General features: G+C 41.3%; 1 protein-coding gene across 6 annotated transcripts in view; it reads left to right on the top strand.

Annotated features, from left to right (window-relative positions):
• Positions 1-10,060: 10,060 nt before the first annotated feature.
• LRCH1 (leucine rich repeats and calponin homology domain containing 1) overlaps positions 10,061-21,433 on the top strand; it is a 232,464-nt gene continuing 221,091 nt past the window's right edge. For 3 of the 6 annotated variants that reach the window (XR_014710350.1, XR_014710351.1, XM_084619897.1), the window contains exon 1: positions 10,062-10,413. Coding sequence is in view for 3 of the 6 variants with exons in the window: in XM_084619897.1 (XP_084476023.1) it covers positions 10,170-10,413 (244 nt within the window). In the remaining 3 variants the exon portion in view is untranslated. Of the gene's footprint in view, positions 10,414-21,433 lie in introns of all 6 variants that reach the window. The other 3 variants (XR_014710349.1, XM_084619898.1, XM_084619899.1) reach the window with 3 other exon arrangements.

Raw genomic sequence — 21,433 nt, 5'->3', positions numbered from 1 at the left:
GGCTGAAACTGTAGTAAAGAACAGAATTATTAGACACATAGATAAACATGAAATGTTGGGGGAAGAGTCAACAGGTCTTTTGTAAAGAGAAATCATGCCTCACCAATCTATTAGAATTCTTCAAGAGGATCAATAACCATGTGGACAAGGTGATCCAGTGGATATAGTATACTTTGGCTTTCAGAGAGACTTTGACAACATCTTTCACCAAAGGCTCTTAAAGCAAAGTAAGCACTCACACAGATAAGAGGGAAGATCCTCTCATGGATCAGTAACTGGTTAAAAGACCAGAAATTAAAGGTAGGAATAAATGGTCAGTTTTCACAGTGGAGAGAGATAAATAGTGTCCCCAAGGGATCTGTACAATGACTAATGCTGTTCAACATATTCATAAATGGTCTGGACAAAGACATAAACAGTGAGGTGGCAAAATTTGCAGACAATACAAAAATGACTCAAGAGGCAAGTCCAAAGCAGACTGCAAAGAGTTACAAAGGGATCTCACAAAACTGGGTGACTGGGCAACAAAATGACTGATAAAATTCAATGTTGATAAATGAGAAACATAATCTCAGTTATGGATAGAAAATCATAGGGTATAAATTAGCTGTTACCACTTGAGAAAGAGATCTTGGGGTCACTGTGGATTGTGCTCTGAAAACATCTGCTCAATGTACAGCAGCAGTCAGAAAAGCTAATAGAATGTTAGGAACCATTAGGAAAGGGATAGATAATTGGATAGAAACTATGATAATACCACTGTATAAATCAATGGTACACCCACACATTGAATACTGCATGCAGTTCTGGTCACCCATCTCAAAAAAGAGATATTGGAATTGGAAAAGGTAAAGAGAAGGACAACAAAAATTATTAGGGGAATGAAACAGCATCCATGTGAGGAGAGATTAAAAAGTCTGGGACTGTTCAGCTTGGAAAAGAAATAATTAAGGGGCAATATGATAGAGGTCTACAAAATCATGAATGATGTGGAGACAGTTAATAAGGAAGTTGTGACGCTGTATGGTATATGGATGACCATTTATAATATTATTGATACCAATATTACAAAATTGCAATGAATCTTATACAAGATATGCCATGTAAGGTTTCAGTGCAGATGTTATGATTTGCTAAACGTGATAAGCTTGTTTATATGTATGTATCATCTTTGTATCATGAGTTATGAATATGGGTAGTATATTGATATCTCAAACTTGTGCTGTGCATCTGCGTGACACTCCCCAGACAGATTGGCATCAGCATTGTCCAGCCTGCTTGGTGGCCCATCAAGAGCAATCATCTGTTCCACGAACTTATTGAGAGAAGTCAGGAGCTACATCTATGAGTCAGCAGGACATGTAGGGACAGGAGACTCCAAGTACCTTTCCATGCCCATGTGCTGTGAGCTTGTGTTTGAGACAGAGGATGTACAAGCCACATGGCAAAGGATACAAAAAGGCAGCTGCATCATCTCCATTTTGTCTTCAATCCTGCTTCTTACCTCTGGAGTAACTTCTCTACAAACTGAAGCTTTGAACAAAGGACTTATAGAACCCCCCCCCAAGCTTTGGATGTGTTTCAGAGGGACTTTACAAGCCAGCAAAGTCACCAATGCTCCTGAGAACCTCATATATGGACTCTGAAGTCATATGCATGTATCTGATTGCTTTGACCATTTAACAACTCTCTTCTTGTTCTTTTCTTTCATAATAAAACTTTAGTTTTCGATACTAAAGGACTGGCTGGCAGCATGGTATTTTGGGTAAGATCCAAACTAGTATTATTTTGGGGATCAGAAGAACATTTTGTATAGTGAATAGAGTTTTAAATAACTTCTCACTTTACTGAACCTATTTACTGATTGGCAGCCAGAGACTGGAAAGCAATAGAGGGGACTGTGTGATTTTCTCCCCCCTACCAACCCCACCCCCAGCTTCTTGATAATCCATGTGGGGAATCAGGAGCACAGTTTGTGACTAGTTGGTGAATCTAACTACAGTGTTAACCATCAGTTTGGGGAGAATCTGCTCTCCTTTTTGCAATCTGCCTTGAGCATGGCATTTTCAGTGTGGGCTATCCTAGGCACCTTGGGTCACACTGGCATAGTTGGCAGGATCCACAGAACCAGATCATTTGGGTTTTGGATCAGAACCCCACACTATTCCAAATTTACAATGTGATACTGAGAGTGTTTAAACGTTAAAGTTAGACACAATGAGTGATCCATGATCATATGAGGCTATGAACACAAAAGAGCTTAAACAATTATGCAAAGATAGAAAAATAACACTTAAAGGGGACACCTCAGATCAGAAAATGAGAGATTTGCTCATGGACAGTGACCAGAGAACAGGGTCTTGGTCTGCCCCTCTCACAGATGTAGCTACTGCAGAAGCAATCAAACCGGAAGCCCTGAGAGAGAGCCAGCATCTTCAGCATGAGAGAAAAATGGCAGAACTTTGAATGCAAGAGAAGGAAGCCTTGGTCCAGCTGGAAAAAGAAGCTGGAGAGAGAGAATCTCATAGGAGACGAATGGAACTTCTGCAAGCTGAGATGGAAACTGTCAGACTCCAACTCAAAATCCTGGAAGAGAAAAAAGGTCTGTCACTGCCTGGAAGTTCTTCTCCTCTCAATGTCAAGGATTTGTCCAACTTATAAGGACAATGAAGATGTTGAGGAATTTCTGTGTTTGAAAGACTCTGTGATATTCATCAAATTCCAGATGAGAGAAAAATGCCTGTTCTCCTCACCAGATTGACTGAAAAGGCAAGAAATGTATTTAATGAAATGGAGTTAAATGATGCTTTGAATTATGTAAAGTTTAAAGAAACTGTATTGCAAAGATTTAAAGCTACTCCTGAGTCTGATAGCTTAACATTTCTAAACGTCAGTCTATCTGATAATGTTATCTATGTTAAGACTGTTCATAAATGGCTTGGGTATATAAAAAGGTGGATTAAGGGGGAAAAGGCTTATGATAGTTTTGTTAAAGTGATTGATTTAATTGCTATGAAACAGCTTCTTGAAATAGCACCTGATCATATCAGAGCTGAAGTGTGTGATTAAAAACCCTGATACCATTTTGAAAGCTGCAGAAATTTCAGGTGCTTTCAAAGAGAATAGAAACCATGGACTCAAGGAAAAACAATTCCTATTCATCAGTTTAAGAGGGAGGATGGGCTCAAGAATGAGATTAGCTTCAATTTTGTTAGAAAATCTTACACAAACCCAGAATTTAAAACTGCTTACCCCAGAGGAAAACCACTTATATGCACTTGTGTGGAATTGTTGTCCATATAAAGCCAAATTGTCCAAACAGTAGGGACAAAAAATCCCCAAACCAGCAATGCTTCAACCAAAATCTATTTGAATATGGAAGTACAGACTAGCCATATAAATGCTAACACCACTAGCTTGAGTCCAAACACAAACACTGCAGGTGTTATGCTACCACTTTAGTAATCCCTGATGGGAGGGAGGACTGTAGCCTCACTAATTATGTTATGGTTGAGACATAGAGGGATAATGAGAAGTTCATAAAGAGTGCCTGGGTCAATGGGATTATGTGTACTGGATGGATAGATTCTGCCTCAGACATTACCTTTGTTAAAAAGGAATTAGTCTGGGAGGAGAATTATTTGCCAGATCAAAGCATGAGCCTGGTGGCACTCTCTGAGCATACAGTAAAGGTGCTCTTAGCAAAAATCCACTTAGAGTGGGAAGATTTTAGGGGTGATATGACAGTTGGAGTTAGGGAACACCTCCCTGCAGATGTTTTGATCAGAAGTGATATTGTAGTTGCGACTAGCAATGTCAATGTCATAACCAGGTCACAAAGGGAATATGGCTCTGATATGGATACTGTAACTTGTGATAGTGAGGGAATCTGTGAACAGACAAAGGATATCTCTCGGCTGGTGCCAGTTGAGACTGTGGCTGAAGTGGCTCTGAATTTAGGTGAAATTCAGAAGAAGTTTTATTGGGGCCCAACAAGAGGGTGTTTCATTAGAAAGGGCCAGAATTGATGCCCAAAACCTCACCTCAGTTGACAAAGGAACAGGCAGATTTGTCATGCAAGATGGCTTGCTGTACAGAGAACCTCCTACTGGGAAAAAGCAGCCTCATGGTAAGATCTGCAAGCAGCTTGTGGTGCCTGAGGAATATAGAAGTGTTTTGTTAAAGTTGGCTCATGATGGTCGCTCTGCAGGACATCTGGGCATAGAAAAAACTTGTGACAGGTTGAAGCAAAATTTCTATTGGCCTTACCTGTTTTGAAACAGTGAGGGAGTATTGCAGAATCTGTGATTTGTTTCAGAAGCACCAGGGCTTTAAGGGTCCTAAGAATGACTCTACAGCCATTACGCATTACTGGGAGGTATTTGCCAGAATATCTGTGGCTATTGTTTCAGAGTAGCAGCCGTGTTAGTCTGTATTCGCAAAAAGAAAAGGAGGACTTGTGGCACCTTAGAGACTAACCAATTTATTAGAGCATAAGCTTTCGTGAGCTACAGCTCACTTCCTCAGATGCATATCGTGGAAACTGCAGCAGGCTTTATATATACACAGAGAATATGAAACAATACCTATTCCCACCCCACTGTCCTGCTGTTTTGTGGCTATTGTGGGACCATTCCCTAAGCCTTCCAGGAATAGAAAGAAGTATATTCTGGTGTTGATGGATTTTGCCATCAGATACCCTGAAGCTGTAGCTTTGCCTAACGTTGAGTGGCTACAGCTTTGATTACTATTTTAACATAAAGAAAAGGAGTACTTGTGGCACCTTAGAGACTAACCAATTTATTTGAGCATAAGCTTTCGTGAGCTACAGCTCACTTCATCGGATGCATACTGTGGAAAATACAGAAGATGTTTTTATACACACAAACCATGAAAAAATGGGTGTTTATCACTACAAAAGGTTTTCTCTCTCCCACCCTACTCTCCTGCTGGTAATAGTTTATCTAAAGTGATCACTCTCCTTACAATGTGTATGATAATCAAGGTGGGCCATTTCCAGCACAAATCCAGGTTTTCTCCCCCACCTCCCCCAAAAAAACCCAAACCCACTCTCCTGTTGGTAATAGCTTATCTAAAGATCCTTATCCTTGGAGAGTGATCACTTTAGATAAGCTATTACCAGCAGGAGAATAGGGTGGGGGGAGAGAAAACCTTTTGTAGTGATAAACACCCATTTTTTCATGGTTTGTGTGTATAAAAACATCTTCTGTATTTTCCACAGTATGCATCCGATGAAGTGAGCTGTAGCTCACGAAAGCTTATGCTCAAATAAATTGGTTAGTCTCTAAGGTGCCACAAGTACTCTTTTTCTTTTTGCGAATACAGACTAACACAGCTGTTACTCTGAAACCTATTTTAACATAGTGGGTTTTCCCAAGGAAATTTGTTAGACTGTGGTGCCAATTTTATGTTGATTGTATTTAAGCAGCTATGGGAGATGTGTGGAGTAAAGTGCCTAAAAGCTGTCCCTTACCAGCCAGAGACCCATGGTTTGATAAAAAGGTTTAATGGAACATTGAAGGCTATGCTAAAAATGTATGTCGACAGGTGCCAGAATGACTGGGAGGTCTGGGTGTCATATTTGTGTGCATATAGAAGTGTACCCCAAGAATCTACAGGATTTGCTCCCTTTGAGCTACTTTATTGGAGGCAGGTCAGTGAACCCCTATATCTGATTCATGACTGAGGTGACAGAAGAGCCAGTGATATCTGTCACAATGCAAAGAAAGCTTGCAAGACATGATGGATCTGGTTCTGCAGAATCTTGAGAGAAGTCAGGAAGCTCAGAAGGCTTTGTCTATTAGTCATACTGAGGAAAGAGCATTTGAAATTGGAGATGTGGTGCTTACACTAGATCCTGTGAGAAGGAATAAGATGCAAGATATTTGGAATGGACTTTATGAGGTAGTGGAGAGAATTAATGAAGTTACATGTAATGTGAAGAGGATATGCAAATAACGCATACTAATAGGTTGAAGGCTTACCAGAAGAGGGAGATAGCTGTAAACATGATTTGCTGTGCTGAGGAAGAGACTTAGTCTATGCCTTTTGTTGATATGGTTGCAGAGAGGAATCGCAGCTGGAAACCACTGAAATGGGAGAGGGTTTAACTCCAGCCCAAAAGAATGAGATATTAACTTCATGGAGGCACCACAGGCAAATATTCTCAAACCAGCCAGAACACAATGACATACTAATGCACTCCATTCAAACCACAGGTCCCCGCCAAGCTCCTAGCAGAGCATACAGAGCTAAGGGAGAAATGCAAAAGCAGATTCAAGAGGAGGAAAAGGAAGAACGCATGTTATCCATGGGAACAGTTACTAGATCTAAAAGCCCATGGACACCCCTTATTGTTATGGTACTCAAAAAGGACAAAATCATGAGGTTTTGCATGGATTATAGGCAGCTGAATGCTATCACACAACCTGACCCTTACCCCATGCCCAGAATAGAAGATTTGCTAGATACACTGGGTTTGTGTGTGTGTAGTGAAGTTCATAAGCACACTGGATTTAACTTAAAAAGAAAAGGAGTAGCCATCACCTTCAGCCCCCAGCTATTAAACCCTCTCCAACGCATCATCAAGGATGTACAACCTATCCTGAAGGACGACCCATCACTCTCACAAATCTTGGGAGACAGGCCAGTCCTTGCCTACAGACAGCTCCCCAACCTGAAGCAAATACTCACCAGCAACCACACACCACACAACAAAAACACTAACCCAGGAACCTATCCTTGCAACAAAGCACATTGCCAACTCTGTCCACATATCTATTCAAAGGACATCATCATAGGACCTAATCACATTAGCCACGCCATCAGGGGCTCGTTCACCTGCACGTCTACCAATGTAATATATGCCATGATCTGCCAGCAATGCCCCTCTGCCATGTACATTGGCCAAACCGGACAGTCTCTACGCAAAAAAATAAATGGACACAAATCAGACTTCAAGAATTATAACATTCAAAAACCAGTCGGAGACCACTTCAACCTCCCTGGACACTCAATTACAGACCTAAAAATCGCAATCCTTCAAAAAAACTTCAAAAACAGACTCCAACAAGAAACTGCTGAATTGGAATTAATTTGCAAATTGGATACAATTAACTTAGGCTTGAATAGAGACTGGGAGTGGATGTGTCATTACACAAAGTAAAACTATTTCCCCATGTTTATTTCTCCCACCCCCCACTGCTCCTCGGACGTTCCTGTCAACTGCTGGAAATGGCCCACCTTGATTATCACTACAAAAGGTTTTCTCCCGCCCCCCCCCCACCCCCCCCCCCCGGCTCTCCTGCTGGTAATAGCTTATCTTAAGTGATCACTCTCCTTACAGTGTGTATGATAACACCCATTCTTTCATGTTCTGTGTGTATATAAATCTCCTCACTGTATTTTCCACTGAATGCATCCGATGAAGTGAGCTGTAGCTCACGAAAGCTTATGCTCAAATAAATTGGTTAGTCTCTAAGGTGCCTCTAGTACGCCTTTTCTTTTTGCAAATACAGACTAACATGGCTGCTACTCTGAAACCTGGATTTAACTTGAGGGTACTGGGAGTTTCCCTTTGATACTGACTGCCAAGAAAAATCTGTTTTCATAGTGGAGTCTGGCCTGTATGAATTCAAAGTCTTACTGTTTGAATAGCAAAATTCAGGAGCCACATTCATGGGGCTTATAAATGAAGTCCCACGGGGTTTGGAATCTTTTGCCAGGGCGAACATAGATGATCTAGCTATCTTCAGCAGTTTTTGGCAAGACCACATAAACCATGTGGGAATTATGTTGCAAAGGCTTTGAGAGGCTAACCTTAACTTTTAAGGTTTCTAAATGTAAGATGGGAGTCTCAGAGGTGTCATACTTGGGACACAGGGTGGGCAACGTGTTGGTTAGCCCTGAACCCTCAAAAGTAGAAACTTTAAAAAGCTGGCCTGTCTCTAAAACAACAAAACAAGTCCAATCCTTTATTGGCCTAGCCAACTACTATAGGAGATTTGTAAAGAGGTTTAGCAACATTGTTGCTCCAATTAACAGACTTTACTAAGAAGGGAAGGTTAGAAAAGGTGATATGGACAAAGGCGTGTGAAAATGGCTTTCAGAGCATTAAAGAGGCCTTATCTAAACAACTTGTCCTAACCAGCCCTGATTTTGAGGAACCATTTCTGCTGTACACAGATGCCAGTTCAACTTTTAGGCTTTATTCCTTCTTCCACATACACAATCCTCTCTCATCAAGCACTTCCTAAAAATAGTGTTCTCAAAGTTCCTCAGTGCTCCCTTTTGAGAAGCTATCTAGTGTACATAGCATCCCTCTCCATGCTGCTGCTGCCTTTTTAAACAGCTGCTGCTGTTACCCCAGTCCCCTGCAATGATGATCGTATAAACGTCTACATTTTTAAAAGATTAAGTGTAGTCACTTGAATGAAAAGTGTTATCAATGAGAACCACACTGATTATCACTGCCATGCTTTTTCATGCTTAGGTTTTATTAACTAACAAACTTGGTATTTATGTTTTTGTAACTATTACTTACTGAAGCAAACCTAAGTCTTCCTTATTTTGGAGGAATGGACTGCTATTCTTTCCTTGTGGAGTCATTCTCTACCTATGGCACATAATAGTGTAGTCTTCTGTGGGCTGTAACGCTTTGGCCTAATTTTGATTGTTAGGATTAGTGTGCAGATACTGGGTGGTGCTGGTCTGACCCAGGAGGTGGTCCCGCCTGGTCTTAGACTGCCAGGAGGCCAGACTAGATGATCTGGTGGTCTCAGCTTCTGGCTTTAAACTGTTTTGATTCTGGGCACGTCTACGCTACAGCACCTACAATGGCATACTTACAGTGCTGCAGTGGTGCTGCTGGGGCATAGATATTTCTTACATTTCCAGAAGGCTTCCCCGCATTGAAGTAAGTAATCTGTGAGAGGCAGTGGACAATTCTGCCAGCCAACTGTTTGCAGGGGTTGATTAAGTTGACTTAGCTATGTTGCATAGGGCATGAAATTTTTCACATTCTTGAGTGATGTAGCTAGGTTGATCCAATTTTTTGGTGCGCATTGGGCCTCTATTACTCCACTTCCACGACAGGCGTAGCACTTAGGGCAATGTAGTTAGAGCGACAGTGTCAATGTAGACATGGCGTTGCTTACATTGACTTGCTGCCTTTCCCACAATGCCCTCCATTGACTGCTAAATCAGTGCAAGTGCTGGCACAAGGAGTGTAGCGTGGACAGGCAAAAGCGAGTCAATTACTGCACAGTGACATAACTTAGATAAACCTAATTTTGTAGTGTAGATTTGCCCTTAGAGATGTTCAAGTTTCTTCCCCGGCTGAGCAGGATGTTTGCTGTGCTTTAGTGAAACACACTAAATCAGGGTGAGTCAATAGGCAGACTGTAGGCCAAATCTGGACCATCAGATGCTTCTGAATGAGTGAGAGCTCTTTCTACTTACTTACAATTATTATTGTTTTTGTATTATTTTCTCTGGAGCCCGGACCTCGACAATACCTTGACCAAGAAATTTGGACCTTGACAAAAAAATAAGTGATCACCCCTGCCCGCAAATCTCCTTTGTTCAGAGTGACCCTCCCAGTGCTAGGCACAACTCCTGTACGGCCTGTCAGGCACAGGTCAGAGGGGTGGCAGGTGGCCTGACGGTTTCGGTGGGTGGGTAGCCACAGGGCTGAACGCTTGCACAGGGGTGCAGAGAAGCCGCTTTGGAGGCAGCTCCCCGCCCGGGCTGCGCTGAACACCGGCGCTCAGACGAGTCACAGGAGCGGGTTTCCATGTAACGCGGGGCTTAATGAGGGGGCGCTTCCTGAGGCGGGCAGGACGCCATGGGGGAGGTCGGCAGGCGGGCCGCGCTGCGGGCTCTCGGAGCAGGCTCGCCGGGCTGCGGCCGGCAGGTGGCGCTGGGCCGCCGCGGCGCTGCCTGAGCCGGGCCCGGAGGCGGGGGCAGCCGGCGGGACATGCGCGCTGGGCCGGCGCCGCCTGGCAAGCGGAGAAGGAGCCCTCGTCCCGGCCGCTGCCTCCGCGCCGTGCTGCGCCCTGCCGGCCCCCTGCCGCCCCGGCAGCACCGCGGGCCGGTCCCGGTCCCCAGCGGCCCCCGCGCGCCCAGCGAGCCGCGGCCAGGCCGGGAAGATGGCGACGCTGGGAGGCGAGTCTCCGGCTTTCCCCGCTGGCCTGGCGGCGGCCGGGGCGCTGCACCCCCAGCACCTCGGCGGGGGCGGCGGCTCGCTCGGCTACAACCTGCCGCTGAGCCGCGCGCTGGAGCGGGCGCTGGAGGAGGCGGCGCACTCCGGGGGGCTCAGCCTGAGCGCCAGGAAGCTGAAGGAGTTCCCGCGGGGCGCGCCCGGCCACGACCTCTCCGACACCGTGCGGGCAGGTGAGCCGGGGGCGGGCATCCCCCCAGGCACCCCCCGCGTGTACCCCCCACTCCGCCCGGGGGCGGGCACCCCTCACTTCCCCCCCCCCGGGGACGGGCACCCCTCACTCCTCCTTCTCCCGGCGTGTACCCCCCACTCCGCCCGGGGACGGGCACCCCTCACTCCCCCCCCCGGGGACGGGCACCCCCCCATGTGCCACCTGCATTCCTCATACCTACTGAGGTCTCCCCCCATGCACCCTTCTAGGACAGGTACCTCCTGCATGCCCCCCCTGGGGACAGCTGCAACCCACTCTCTGCATGTACCCACCCCTACATGCACCTCCAGTCCCTTGACAGCCATCCACCCAGGGGGCAGGCCCCCCCACGCCATGCACTACCCCAGAGGGTAGTCATACATCCACAACCCACACGGGGGCTTATACCCATTTCCTCCACATAGCCTCTATGCAAACCAGTAATTCATCTCTTAGTATGGGGATATATTCCACAAACCCTTCATATCCCTGCCCCCCCATACATTTGGGCTACCTATTCACACTCTTGCATATGCCCAGTGAAGTTGGTTGTGTAGTGGTGCTGCAGCTGGTGGGGAGTGGGTGACTACCCACCCACATAGACTCCTGCTGCTGGGGGACGTAAATACAGGTTGAACCTCTCTAGTCCGGCACCCTTGCGACCTGACTGGTGCTGAACCAGGGAATTTTCTGAACTATGGGAGATCAATGTAGGGTGTGGGCAGGTCTCCATAGGCACAGGAAGTAGGGTGCCAGTGGGTCTCCATTGGCACGGGTCTCCATAGGCAGCACCCCCAGGCTTTGCACCCAGCATGGCTCCCCACCCGAGGGCTTTGATGCCTGCCCGGGGTCACAGCCACCGGCCCCAGGTCTTCCCCCTCCCACCCGGAGCTTACATGCTGTGAATCAGGTGTTTGCGGTGCTCCAGAAGGGCTGGGATGGAGGAGGAGGAGTTGGTAAGTACAGGGCCGCTGGTGTGTGAGAAGGAGGGAGCTTGGCGACCGTGAATGCTCCGCACCCAGTCATTTTTCCCCGTGGGTGCTCCAGCCCTGGAGCACCCACTGAGTCGGTACCTATGCCGGACCACAGATGTTGCCAGACCAGGGAGTGCTGGTTTAGAGCGGATCAGTCTGTACCTACACACGTTTGGGGTTATGTACATCACCTGCATACTTACCCACTCATACACACAAGGACACATACACCTGTACCTCTTGAAGCCCACATAACCACCCAGTATTGTATCCACACGTTGGGATCACATACACTTCTACCTCTCCTGCAGAGAACAGGCACTATAATATTTTTCATGAAGAAGGAGTATGTACCTTTTTTAGACCCAGACCAGGTTTCACCTTTAATAGTTCCTTAGCTTTGTCTGTGGTGGCTGCTGCTGGTGACTGGTTCTCAGAATGATTAGTTTCAGTGCTTCAAGCGAGTTGTACCTATGGAGTAGATGAAATATATAAAAGGAAATTTATACATATATTAATTATCATGCTGGATCAGACCAATGGTCCATCCACTCTAGTATTTTGTCATTGACAGTAGAAGATAACCTGTTTGTAGAGGAGTTAGTGTTCAGCTGTCCTTTGAAGCATTGGGGTTTACATCCTTCCCGTTCACAGCATAAAACAAAACCCAACCCTCATTTTTTTTCAAATATATCTAGCCTTGTAAATTTCTGATCTTTATTTAAATCCTATTAAGCTATTGATCTTTGGGTAGCAATGAGTTAATTAGGTATTGTGAAATCACTTGTGTATTGACCACACATACTTGTAATATTTGTATATGTATCGTGTGTGTGCATGAATGCACAAATGTTTACATGCGATGTATACAGCATTTAATGTACACTGTTACGGGTATTACATGCATATGTTCATGTTTGCCATAGGCTTACTCTTCCTAAAAAAAAATTATTTAGTTGAAGTTTGTAAAAAAATATATATATATATATTTTTTTCATTTGAACATACTGGTTTGAAGCTTTTTATGTGCTGCAGTGTGGGTATGTACTCTTGTAACACTTTAACTAGGTAATGTGTTTGCAGAAAACACAACATGGAAGGGGATTTTCATCCTGGTTTTGCTTGATCTACATGGAGTCTGCAGAAGCAGTCTGTATCTTGATTTTGAAAAAGCAGAGTTTGCTCTTTATGATAAGTCTTTGTAACCTGATCCTTTTTTGGGGAGTTATGTATTTTAAAAAAATTAAAGTATCTGCATATCATCTTAACAGCATGTTGTAACCTGTTAAAGTGAACAGCCTGTTTTGTGAGTTATGTCATGGGTTGATATTTCTGGAGGGGCAGTCAGTTGTTTCACTATTTGCTTTACAAAAGCAGAACATATGAACAGTTGGAGGATATGTATGGCCAGGTCATCTAACTCTTACAGGACATTTTTGTGACAGTAATTTTTGTCTCACCCCTCCTTACATTTACATTATGTAAATACAATGCTCTTTTTGCAGCAGTTAAGTCGTACTTATTAAATTTTACTTTTACCTTTTGGCAGATAATCACTTTGACTTTCTTTCTGGAGTACTTCAACTTTGGTGCTCGTTTTAAACTTCATAGCACAGGGAGACAGGAACTTTAAGCTCAGAGATGTGAGTAATAGGGGACTTGCAAAGAAGTAAAACCTTGTCTGCACCCTGGCAGCATCTTCCTGGGGTCACAGATTTCTCAGTTGCACATTTCTTAACATAAGTTTTCAGCAAAATCTGAAACTGCAGGTACTTTATAATAAAAGATTCTCAAGGGTGGTTCCTGAACATGCTCCCCGTGTTTTAGCCAGATATAACGAAATATAAGCTGCAAAGTGTGGCTAATGTAAATAGCCTAAAGCAAAATATTTCTTAAGTTCAAATTTGATCATGTATGTTTTTCTTCAGCAAAATGTAGGACTGTATAAAGAACTCAAATTGCTTCCTATATTTTTGGAAGCTTATGGCCAAGATAGAAAATACAAAATACAGATCATTTTTCATGACATCCTTTGGATGCAGTTTGGGCACAGAGTATTAGTAAAATTTATTCAAATGTTTTGGCTGAAAATGGTGCTGAAAAATGTCTTTGCAGAATGGAAGTATATAAACCATCTGTGTCACGTGCATGTATCTTTACTAAGTTTTTATTGTTTAATGTTAGTAAAGAAGTTATGCAAAGATTGAGGTTGCTTATGGTCAACTTTATTGTACTACGTTTCCTTAAGTAAATGAGGTTACTAGATGAAATATCATACATAAAGAGTAAAATACCCTCAAGTGTTTTCTTAAAGGTACATATTTTGGTTAAAAATCATATTTAAAGAAACTAATATCCTTATTTATGTAGTTAAACAACCCAGACTACTAGAACTGGAAAATTTTGGGTTTGTTTTTCCTTTTGTTTACTACTTGCTTGTCACTCAAATTGGATAATGAAAATAGACTAGTCATTTTCACTTCCTAACTACCCTTCACCAGTGCAATGTTTGGGTTATAAGCGTTTGGGGTAATGCTCAAATCAAAAACCCACTTCTCATTTTAAATCAAACATGAAAATTTAACTTTAAAGCAGTCTTGTGCAAAAAAACCCAAGTCTACTAGATAAAATGAACTTCTGAGGGCTAACTAGTTGGCAGTATTCCTTTAATACTCCTTTTTTAAAATGCTTGTAAATGCATGGATTTAATTTACAGGGTTTCTGACACCTGCGGCATCTAACAAAAAATCATAACCAGTATGAAGTATTCTAATTACGTAACATTTTTATATGAAGATTGGTCTTGAAGTTTATATATCTTTAAAAATGACTTAAAGTTGGTTTTTTATCACTCTAAACTTGTTTTAGTAGATAAAGTCCTATTGCAGAGAGCTCTTTAAAGCAATATTTCAAAGCTACCTTTACTCATTATGGGCATTACCTGCTCCTACTAAAGTCAATGTCAAAACTCCCAATAAAGTCAACTCTCACTGCAGTAGGACTAGACTCCAGGTATGAATGAGAATCTGGTATAAATGTGCAATATTAATATGAAGGACAGTGGAACTAAGGATACTAAATAGGATGTATTTTTGAAATGTCTAAAAGTGTTGTTCATTTGAAAACTATTAAAAAGGTCTAAACAATTTAAAATTTTTTAATACACTGTTATTCATTTGGGAATTTTTCTGCTTAAGAACTGAATGAGTCAGTAAACTGAATTTTCAAGTTCTTTATTGGATGTGAAGTATTAAGGGATGTCTATTACAAAAAGACTTAGGGCATAGCAAAGTCTTTTTTTATATAAAGTTTCTGGTTAGATTTTTCTAAACCACATCAGTGTGGCTGCATTGCACAAGCAGTTTCAAAAATAATAAATGCTATTCTTATCACTTGTATTACAGACTGGATTATGCAAAAGACAGTGGCACACTAATCATATACTTCTAGAGTGAGTGTGTAATTATATTCCACACAACCACTGGGAAAGCTAGAAGCATATTAGTTTATAAAAAGAAAAGTTACTTTAGATGTGCAACCATGGCTGTGTCTGTCAGTTACTGTAACCTCTTTTTGTGAGTCTTGACTATATTTCTGGAGACTGATCCAGCAAACCTTTTCTTGTGTAACTAATACCTATATGATCCCATTGATTTCAGTGTAAGGATTGCACACATGAATAGGATTACTTGTGTGAGTAAAGAAATGCAGGACGTGGGACTTGCTTTTTTAAATTGGTTAACAAAACCATTTAAAAAAGGTACAAAACTATTTAAACATAGTTACTTGGCTAATTTGGAACAGGTGGAAACATGATTTTTTTTTAAGTTGCTTAAAATTCTCTGTAAATCAGCAGGTCTCAATACCATGTTTTTAAAATGGTTATTCCTGTGCAATGCTGCCCAGGCAAAACCATTAGTTTGAAACCATCTTCAAATAACTAAGTTACAAGTGGGAATGTATGTGACTTTGCTTTCCATATTCTCTTACGATGACTGGGGCTGCTCACACTCACCCTCTGCTCCCTAGGAGATCGATTTCAGGTGTTTTTTATTTAGCTTTTAATGAGCACTTTTGATTGAAATATGACATATAAAAGTTTGGCTCTGAGGATTCTTTCTACAGAATCTGAAAAATGTATTTTTGATGGTTTTTTATTATAAATTTTAAATACGTTAAGGCTTAACAAGTTCTACATTGCTTTTCATTTGAATTTAGTCCAAGATGGTGCTTGTTAAACCACAATAATTTGTAGTACTTTTTGTAACTCTTCTTAGAAGTTAGCTCCCCTCCTTAGATGAACTGACCATTTAATTTTTTTCTTATGTTGAAACTGGTTTCAGTTATTATCCATTAATTAAAAATGTTTGCCCACAAATTCAGATTTCCCACAGCTTCTTTTTATAAAAACTATACACATTTAATTATTTTAATTTATTCTGATTAATTTCCTCCAACCCTTTGCTATCCTAGTTGCTCTTCACAATGCTGTGTTTCTGGTAATTTTGCTAATTAGATCAGTAGATGTTCAGTCAACTCCATTTAAGATGGATATAGGTTGTTTCGGGGAGGAGTAAACAATCAGACAATCCAAATAAAAACTCATTTTCCCAAACCAGGTTTCTCTAAGATTTTTGTTGAATAAGTTATGGGGGGGGGGGAAAAAAAAGAGTATGACTATTTGACAGGTCCTATTTACTTCCTCTCTGACTTCCTTCCCTTTCCCAATGCCCACTCTGCTCCATTCATCCAGAGAGAACATAATTATTGCCTTGAATGGACGCTGAATAAAATGAATAAATTGGGCTTTGCACAAAAAGCTTCATTCAACAAAATTACTGTAATTTAACCAAATTATAAGAGTATATGGCAAATTATAATCCACCACAAGATAATATTAAAAAAAAATCAAATTCTGTATAAAACCAAAATAAGAATGATTTGAGCATTTCAGGAATTAATCATAATACTGATAGCGCATCTGTGATTTTCTCTTGTGCCTAGATGTTTGACATTTAATCCTTTTACTGAAGGTTTCTTATGTTTATTTAAGGCCTTTTAACCTTGCTCAGAGTAGCTTTTATATAAATATTACTCTAAACTTATTGGAATAATGAGGGGAGGGAAGTTAATTTGAGAGAAATAAATTATGATTATTACAGAGCCATCAAAACCAAAGCTTAAGGGAAATACAGAAATGTATAAAAAAGTGGAAAAATCAAATCAAGTAAATAAATGGAAGTCCAGTATTGTTTACCCAACTGTCAAAACAATATTGCTATTTTAGACTGAAATGTCTTGACATTATTTTTAGTCTAAACAGCCCTGTATCAACATCTTAAGGTTTCTTTTTTCTGAAGGGCTATCCTTTATAGAAGATCTTTCAGTATAAAGGAACCATTTGGAAGTAAAAAGGCTGCTAGTGATTAGTAATCACAGCCTAGCCCTTTCGAAGTCATTTTCCTTTTCGTTTGGGGCCCATAGTAGATGTCCTCCCTTCAGGTTTTGGGACCCCATAAATGTCAAGGCTAAACAAATCCTTTTTAAAAAGTACCTATTTGACCTTTTTGTTACTGAGCCTTGAATATTTTGTGGTACAAGCTGATGGCTAATGTTTAAAGCTTGTCACAGATTTTTTTTTTTCCTCTAAAACCTGTGCAAGTCCCTCTTACATTCTCCGACAGCTAGCCTTTGTGACCATGTTACTTCCTCTTTTGGGAAAGACTCCAGATCACTTTGTGGTCAATTTTTTTCCCATATGTAAAACGAGGACAATAATAGTTAATATCCTCACAGTGATGATGTGACTATTAATTAATCAGTGCTTATAGAGTGCTGTTAAGTGCTAAATATTAGAATGAGAGGAAGATGAGGAGATGGAGAGACAGTAGAACACAGGAAGGACCAAGTGTGAGAGAGTGAAATGAAAATTTGTGGAAGTGCAAGATACAGAATAAGAGGAAGAAAGGAAATGAGGCAACATAATGTGGGCCTGAACAGAGAGAATAGTTATGAGTATGAATGAAAACCAGCTTTTCAAAGAAAACAGCATTAGAGAGTAATGACAGAAAATTCATGAAGATGGATAGAATGGAAGACGAGAAAAGAGAATAAAGAATTGGAAGAAGTAAATAAGCAAGAAGAGACCTAAGTAAGTTTGACTAGTTGAATTTTATATTCTGAGAGAAATCTTACATCTCTAAATTAGAAGAAAGAGGGTGAGATTTTGAGCAGTTAAGTTATGTTAATATTGTTGGCTATTTAGGCTTAGGTAGTCCAACACTGGAGACAGAGAAAATAACACAAAATTAACAGGTGAATAATGCATTTATGTGCAGGCATGTCCACTTCTAATTTTAAAATGTTGACAAGTATACATTAAAGCCAGCACAAGAAGCTGGATTTCTCTTTCCACGCAGGAGAGAAAGCTGATGGTATTACTGATATTTGTAAAAATGCAAATTATTCTCTTCCCAAAACCCTAAGGCTGGTCTTGTATGTAGTAGCATGACCACATGAAAGGATGGAATGGCACAAGATGCTGATGCCACCTCTGTTCCTAACTGTACTCTCGCTGACCGCAGCCAGTTTTTTTGCTCACTTTTTGGGAGACTAGTCCCTGTGTCCACACCTTTGATTGTCCAATCCCCATTCCTGCCTCCTCAAAGGTCAGAGTTTAGGCTTCTTTTATAAATATCCATGTCAATAGGGTCATTGATGGGCTCAGAGGCCTAGTGGTTAGCATCCACTGAGTAATGGGGGCAGTGATGGGGGAGCCCAGGCCCTATGAGGATCAGCAGCATTTGGCCTCAGGGGAGAGAGGGTCCTCCAAGTTACCTTCCCTGGGCCATTTCCTACCACTGTTTTCCTTATAAGGTCCCAAATAAGTTAAAAGAAACCAAGCCATTTCCTACCACTGTTTTCCTTATAAGGTCCCAAATAAGTTAAAAGAAACCAAGCTATCAGCTCCAACAGGGCTCAGCATATAGACCTGTTCCCTCAGGAAGGCTTCTCCAGCGCCTTTGGCAGGAGCCTTCAGGGTAGGTCTGTCTTTCTTCCCTGCTAAGTTGGGTTGCTCCCTTTTCAACCCCTCTGGTTGGAGCAGCCTCTTCAGGGCTGGAAGGGCAGGGCTACCTGCACCCAATATGGTCTTCTAATCCTTTCTGGCCTAATGTGGGGTTTGTAAACTGCATTACAGTCCATTAGTACCAAATAAGCCAGTTAGCTCAAATAAAGAAAGTTTTTTGACATTGAAAACAAAATTTAAAAAAATCAGTACTTAAAAGCTAGGTTCAGTTAGCAGTATTGAAGTCTTGAGAGTAGAGTAGTTAGAATTTATTGAGTAGAGTTAAACATCTTACCTCTCAGCGACAGTGTTGATCTTGCAGTTAACAAGCTGAGTTCTAGTCAGTTTGAGTTGTCGTCCTAGTTTGTTGGTTACATGTGGCTCCTCCTTCAGGGATTGGGAATGTGGGTGCCAGGCCATCGTCCATGGGTCCCAAAATATTGTAAGGCCTGTGGTGAAACAAATCTTGATATAATTTTTATTTAAATTTGAGACTTGAAATTTGGAGTGTTAGGGAGGAATAAGACTTGGTTCCTTCAGTGCTTTTCATTTTTAAACCTTAAAGTGCTTTGTTTTGTAAAGGAGGGCAAGGGCCAGACTTACCAAGGTGATAGGCACCGAGTGACATTTACAAGTGCCCAAATAAATTTGGCACCTAACTCCCATTGAAAGTCAATAGGATTTAAACTCCTAAATGTCTGTGGCACTTTTGAAAATTCCACTAGTTGCCCATCTGCATCGTTAGGCACCTAAATACTCTTCTAAATCTAGCCCCATGTATCTTTATCTCCTTTTAGCATATAGGGAAGCACATAGAGAGAAAGGACTTGCCCAGATTCACAGAATAGGTCAGTGGCAGAGACAGAAATAGATCCAAGTCTCCTGGTTCCAGCTGCAGTCCACTGGACCACAATGCCTCCCAATTAGACTTTGGGGTGTAGCAAACCCATCAAAGTTTATTCACTCATATCAAAGAGGTTTGTTGAATATGTTTTAAGGAATTCCTCACAGTCTTAACACAGTATCATCTCAAAGAATAGTTCCTTCCTGCTATGGTTGTGAGTAAACGTACCCTTTTGGGAAGTCTTGTGTATTGACTGTGTTTCTACCCTATGTGGTGGTCTTGTTTATTCTCAGGCTGACTTGTTGGCCAGCATGCCTTTTTCTTTCTCTCCTTGTATGGTACTGATCACTATAGTGTATGAACATCTCAACATATTTAAAAATAGAAATAACAGTAACAATCTTTGTTCCTTCCATCCCAGGCTGTAGGAGAAATATTAAGATTATTTTTATACTTGTGTATGAAGACTTTACTGAGAGAGAGCGCCAAATAAGATGAGAATTGCATATATTTGTGAATGTGATGAGGTCTGTAGTCATTCCTGGATCTGGAGAAAGTGAGTTTCCTACTTAGCAATGCCTGTGAAAATTCTTTTATTTGAGCATAAGCTTTCGTGAGCTACAGCTCACTTCATCGAAAGCTTAAGCTCAAATAAATTTGTTAGTCTCTGAGGTGCCACAAGTACTCCTTTTCTTTTTGTGAATACAGACTAACACGGCTGCTACTCTGAAACCTGTGAAAAATTCTGACTCTCATGATCACAAGTCTGCTGACAGTTTCAGTGGAGCACAGCTGTTATGGGAGGTCCTGAGCCTGAGGGAACTGTGATCTGAGGTAGCTACGCATGATCCCATGCTGGGCTTTGAATGTCAGGACAGAGAACTTGAACTCCTCGCAGCGGGGAGGTAGAGCAGACAGCCGAATACACAGTAATTTGTCTTACTAAGTGGACAAGCTGCTGTCTTTTATATCAGTTGTAGTTTTCTCAGGGCATATGGTTTCATTTCTAGATACGAGATGCAGTAATCAAGCCTGGAGGTCACTGACTTACGGATCTCTTGGTCTGAAAATATGTTCTTTACAATGCTGAGCTTGTTGTCAGTGTTGAAAAACTAAGAGTAATACTTGAATTAATAGGTTAACTAATTGGAAATTAACTTTGTTTTTTTTTTACTTTTCAGTAGATGAAGGCATTGAAATATATGAATCCACTTGCTTGTGGCAGAGTTTTGTGTAACTTATGTTGTGGTGGTATCTTTGAGATAAATGATAGCACCTGCATTCTGCTCACTAATCCATCCCTCTCAAAATACCTAATAATATTTCAGACTTTTACGCAATTTTTATACAGTTGGCTTTAAAACTCTCCAAGCCTCAGAATTACATGGTTTGAAGTGCAGGGCTGGTAATAGGCATTCTGGACTGGTAACAGGTTTAATTTCCGGTTGTTTCTTTTGTTAACCATAAAGACTAGAATCAGAGGCATTGTACTAATGCAGTGCTGGGACTACAACACTTTTGAGATGGCTGATGTTAGAATAGTGACATTATTTTAGGTAGTAAAGCTATTTCAGATAATTTTTTTTTGCAGTGCTGTAGCCATGCTTCTTAACAATCTGCTCCACCGTGAATTTAACTATGACACTCTGAGTACCTATCCCAGACTTAAAGAAGAGCTCTGGTGTAGCTCAAAAGCTTGTCCCTTTCACAAACAGCAGTTGGTCCAATAAAAGATAATTTTTGGAAATTTCTAAAACTTGGCTAGTTTTTTCTCCTCTTCTAATGTACAGTTACTAATTCTAATGTACTAAAGTACAATTTAACTTGAGGTATCACACTATTGACTTTGTCATATTTCAAATTCTACAATATAAAGCATTTACTAGTACATTATTAAGTACCATTTAAACACCAACTTGTGAAAATGTTAAAATGGAACTGATGTGTTTTGACAAGGGAAGATATTGTGAGGATAGGTAACTGAAAAATCAACCAAAATTCAAGATGTAGAAATCATGGAAATAGTTGTTAGGCAGAAAAATAGATAGAGAAGAAGTATAAGGTAAATAAAGTACCTCATGTTGTCAGTGATTATTAGTAATGCTTTGTGGTGCCTTTA

This window comes from Lepidochelys olivacea (genome assembly GCF_965140295.1).
Source record: "Lepidochelys olivacea isolate rLepOli2 genome assembly, chromosome: 1".
NCBI lineage: Eukaryota > Metazoa > Chordata > Testudines > Cheloniidae > Lepidochelys > Lepidochelys olivacea.
Note: the sequence above shows the minus strand (reverse complement) of the source record. Positions and strands in the feature narration are given on the sequence as shown.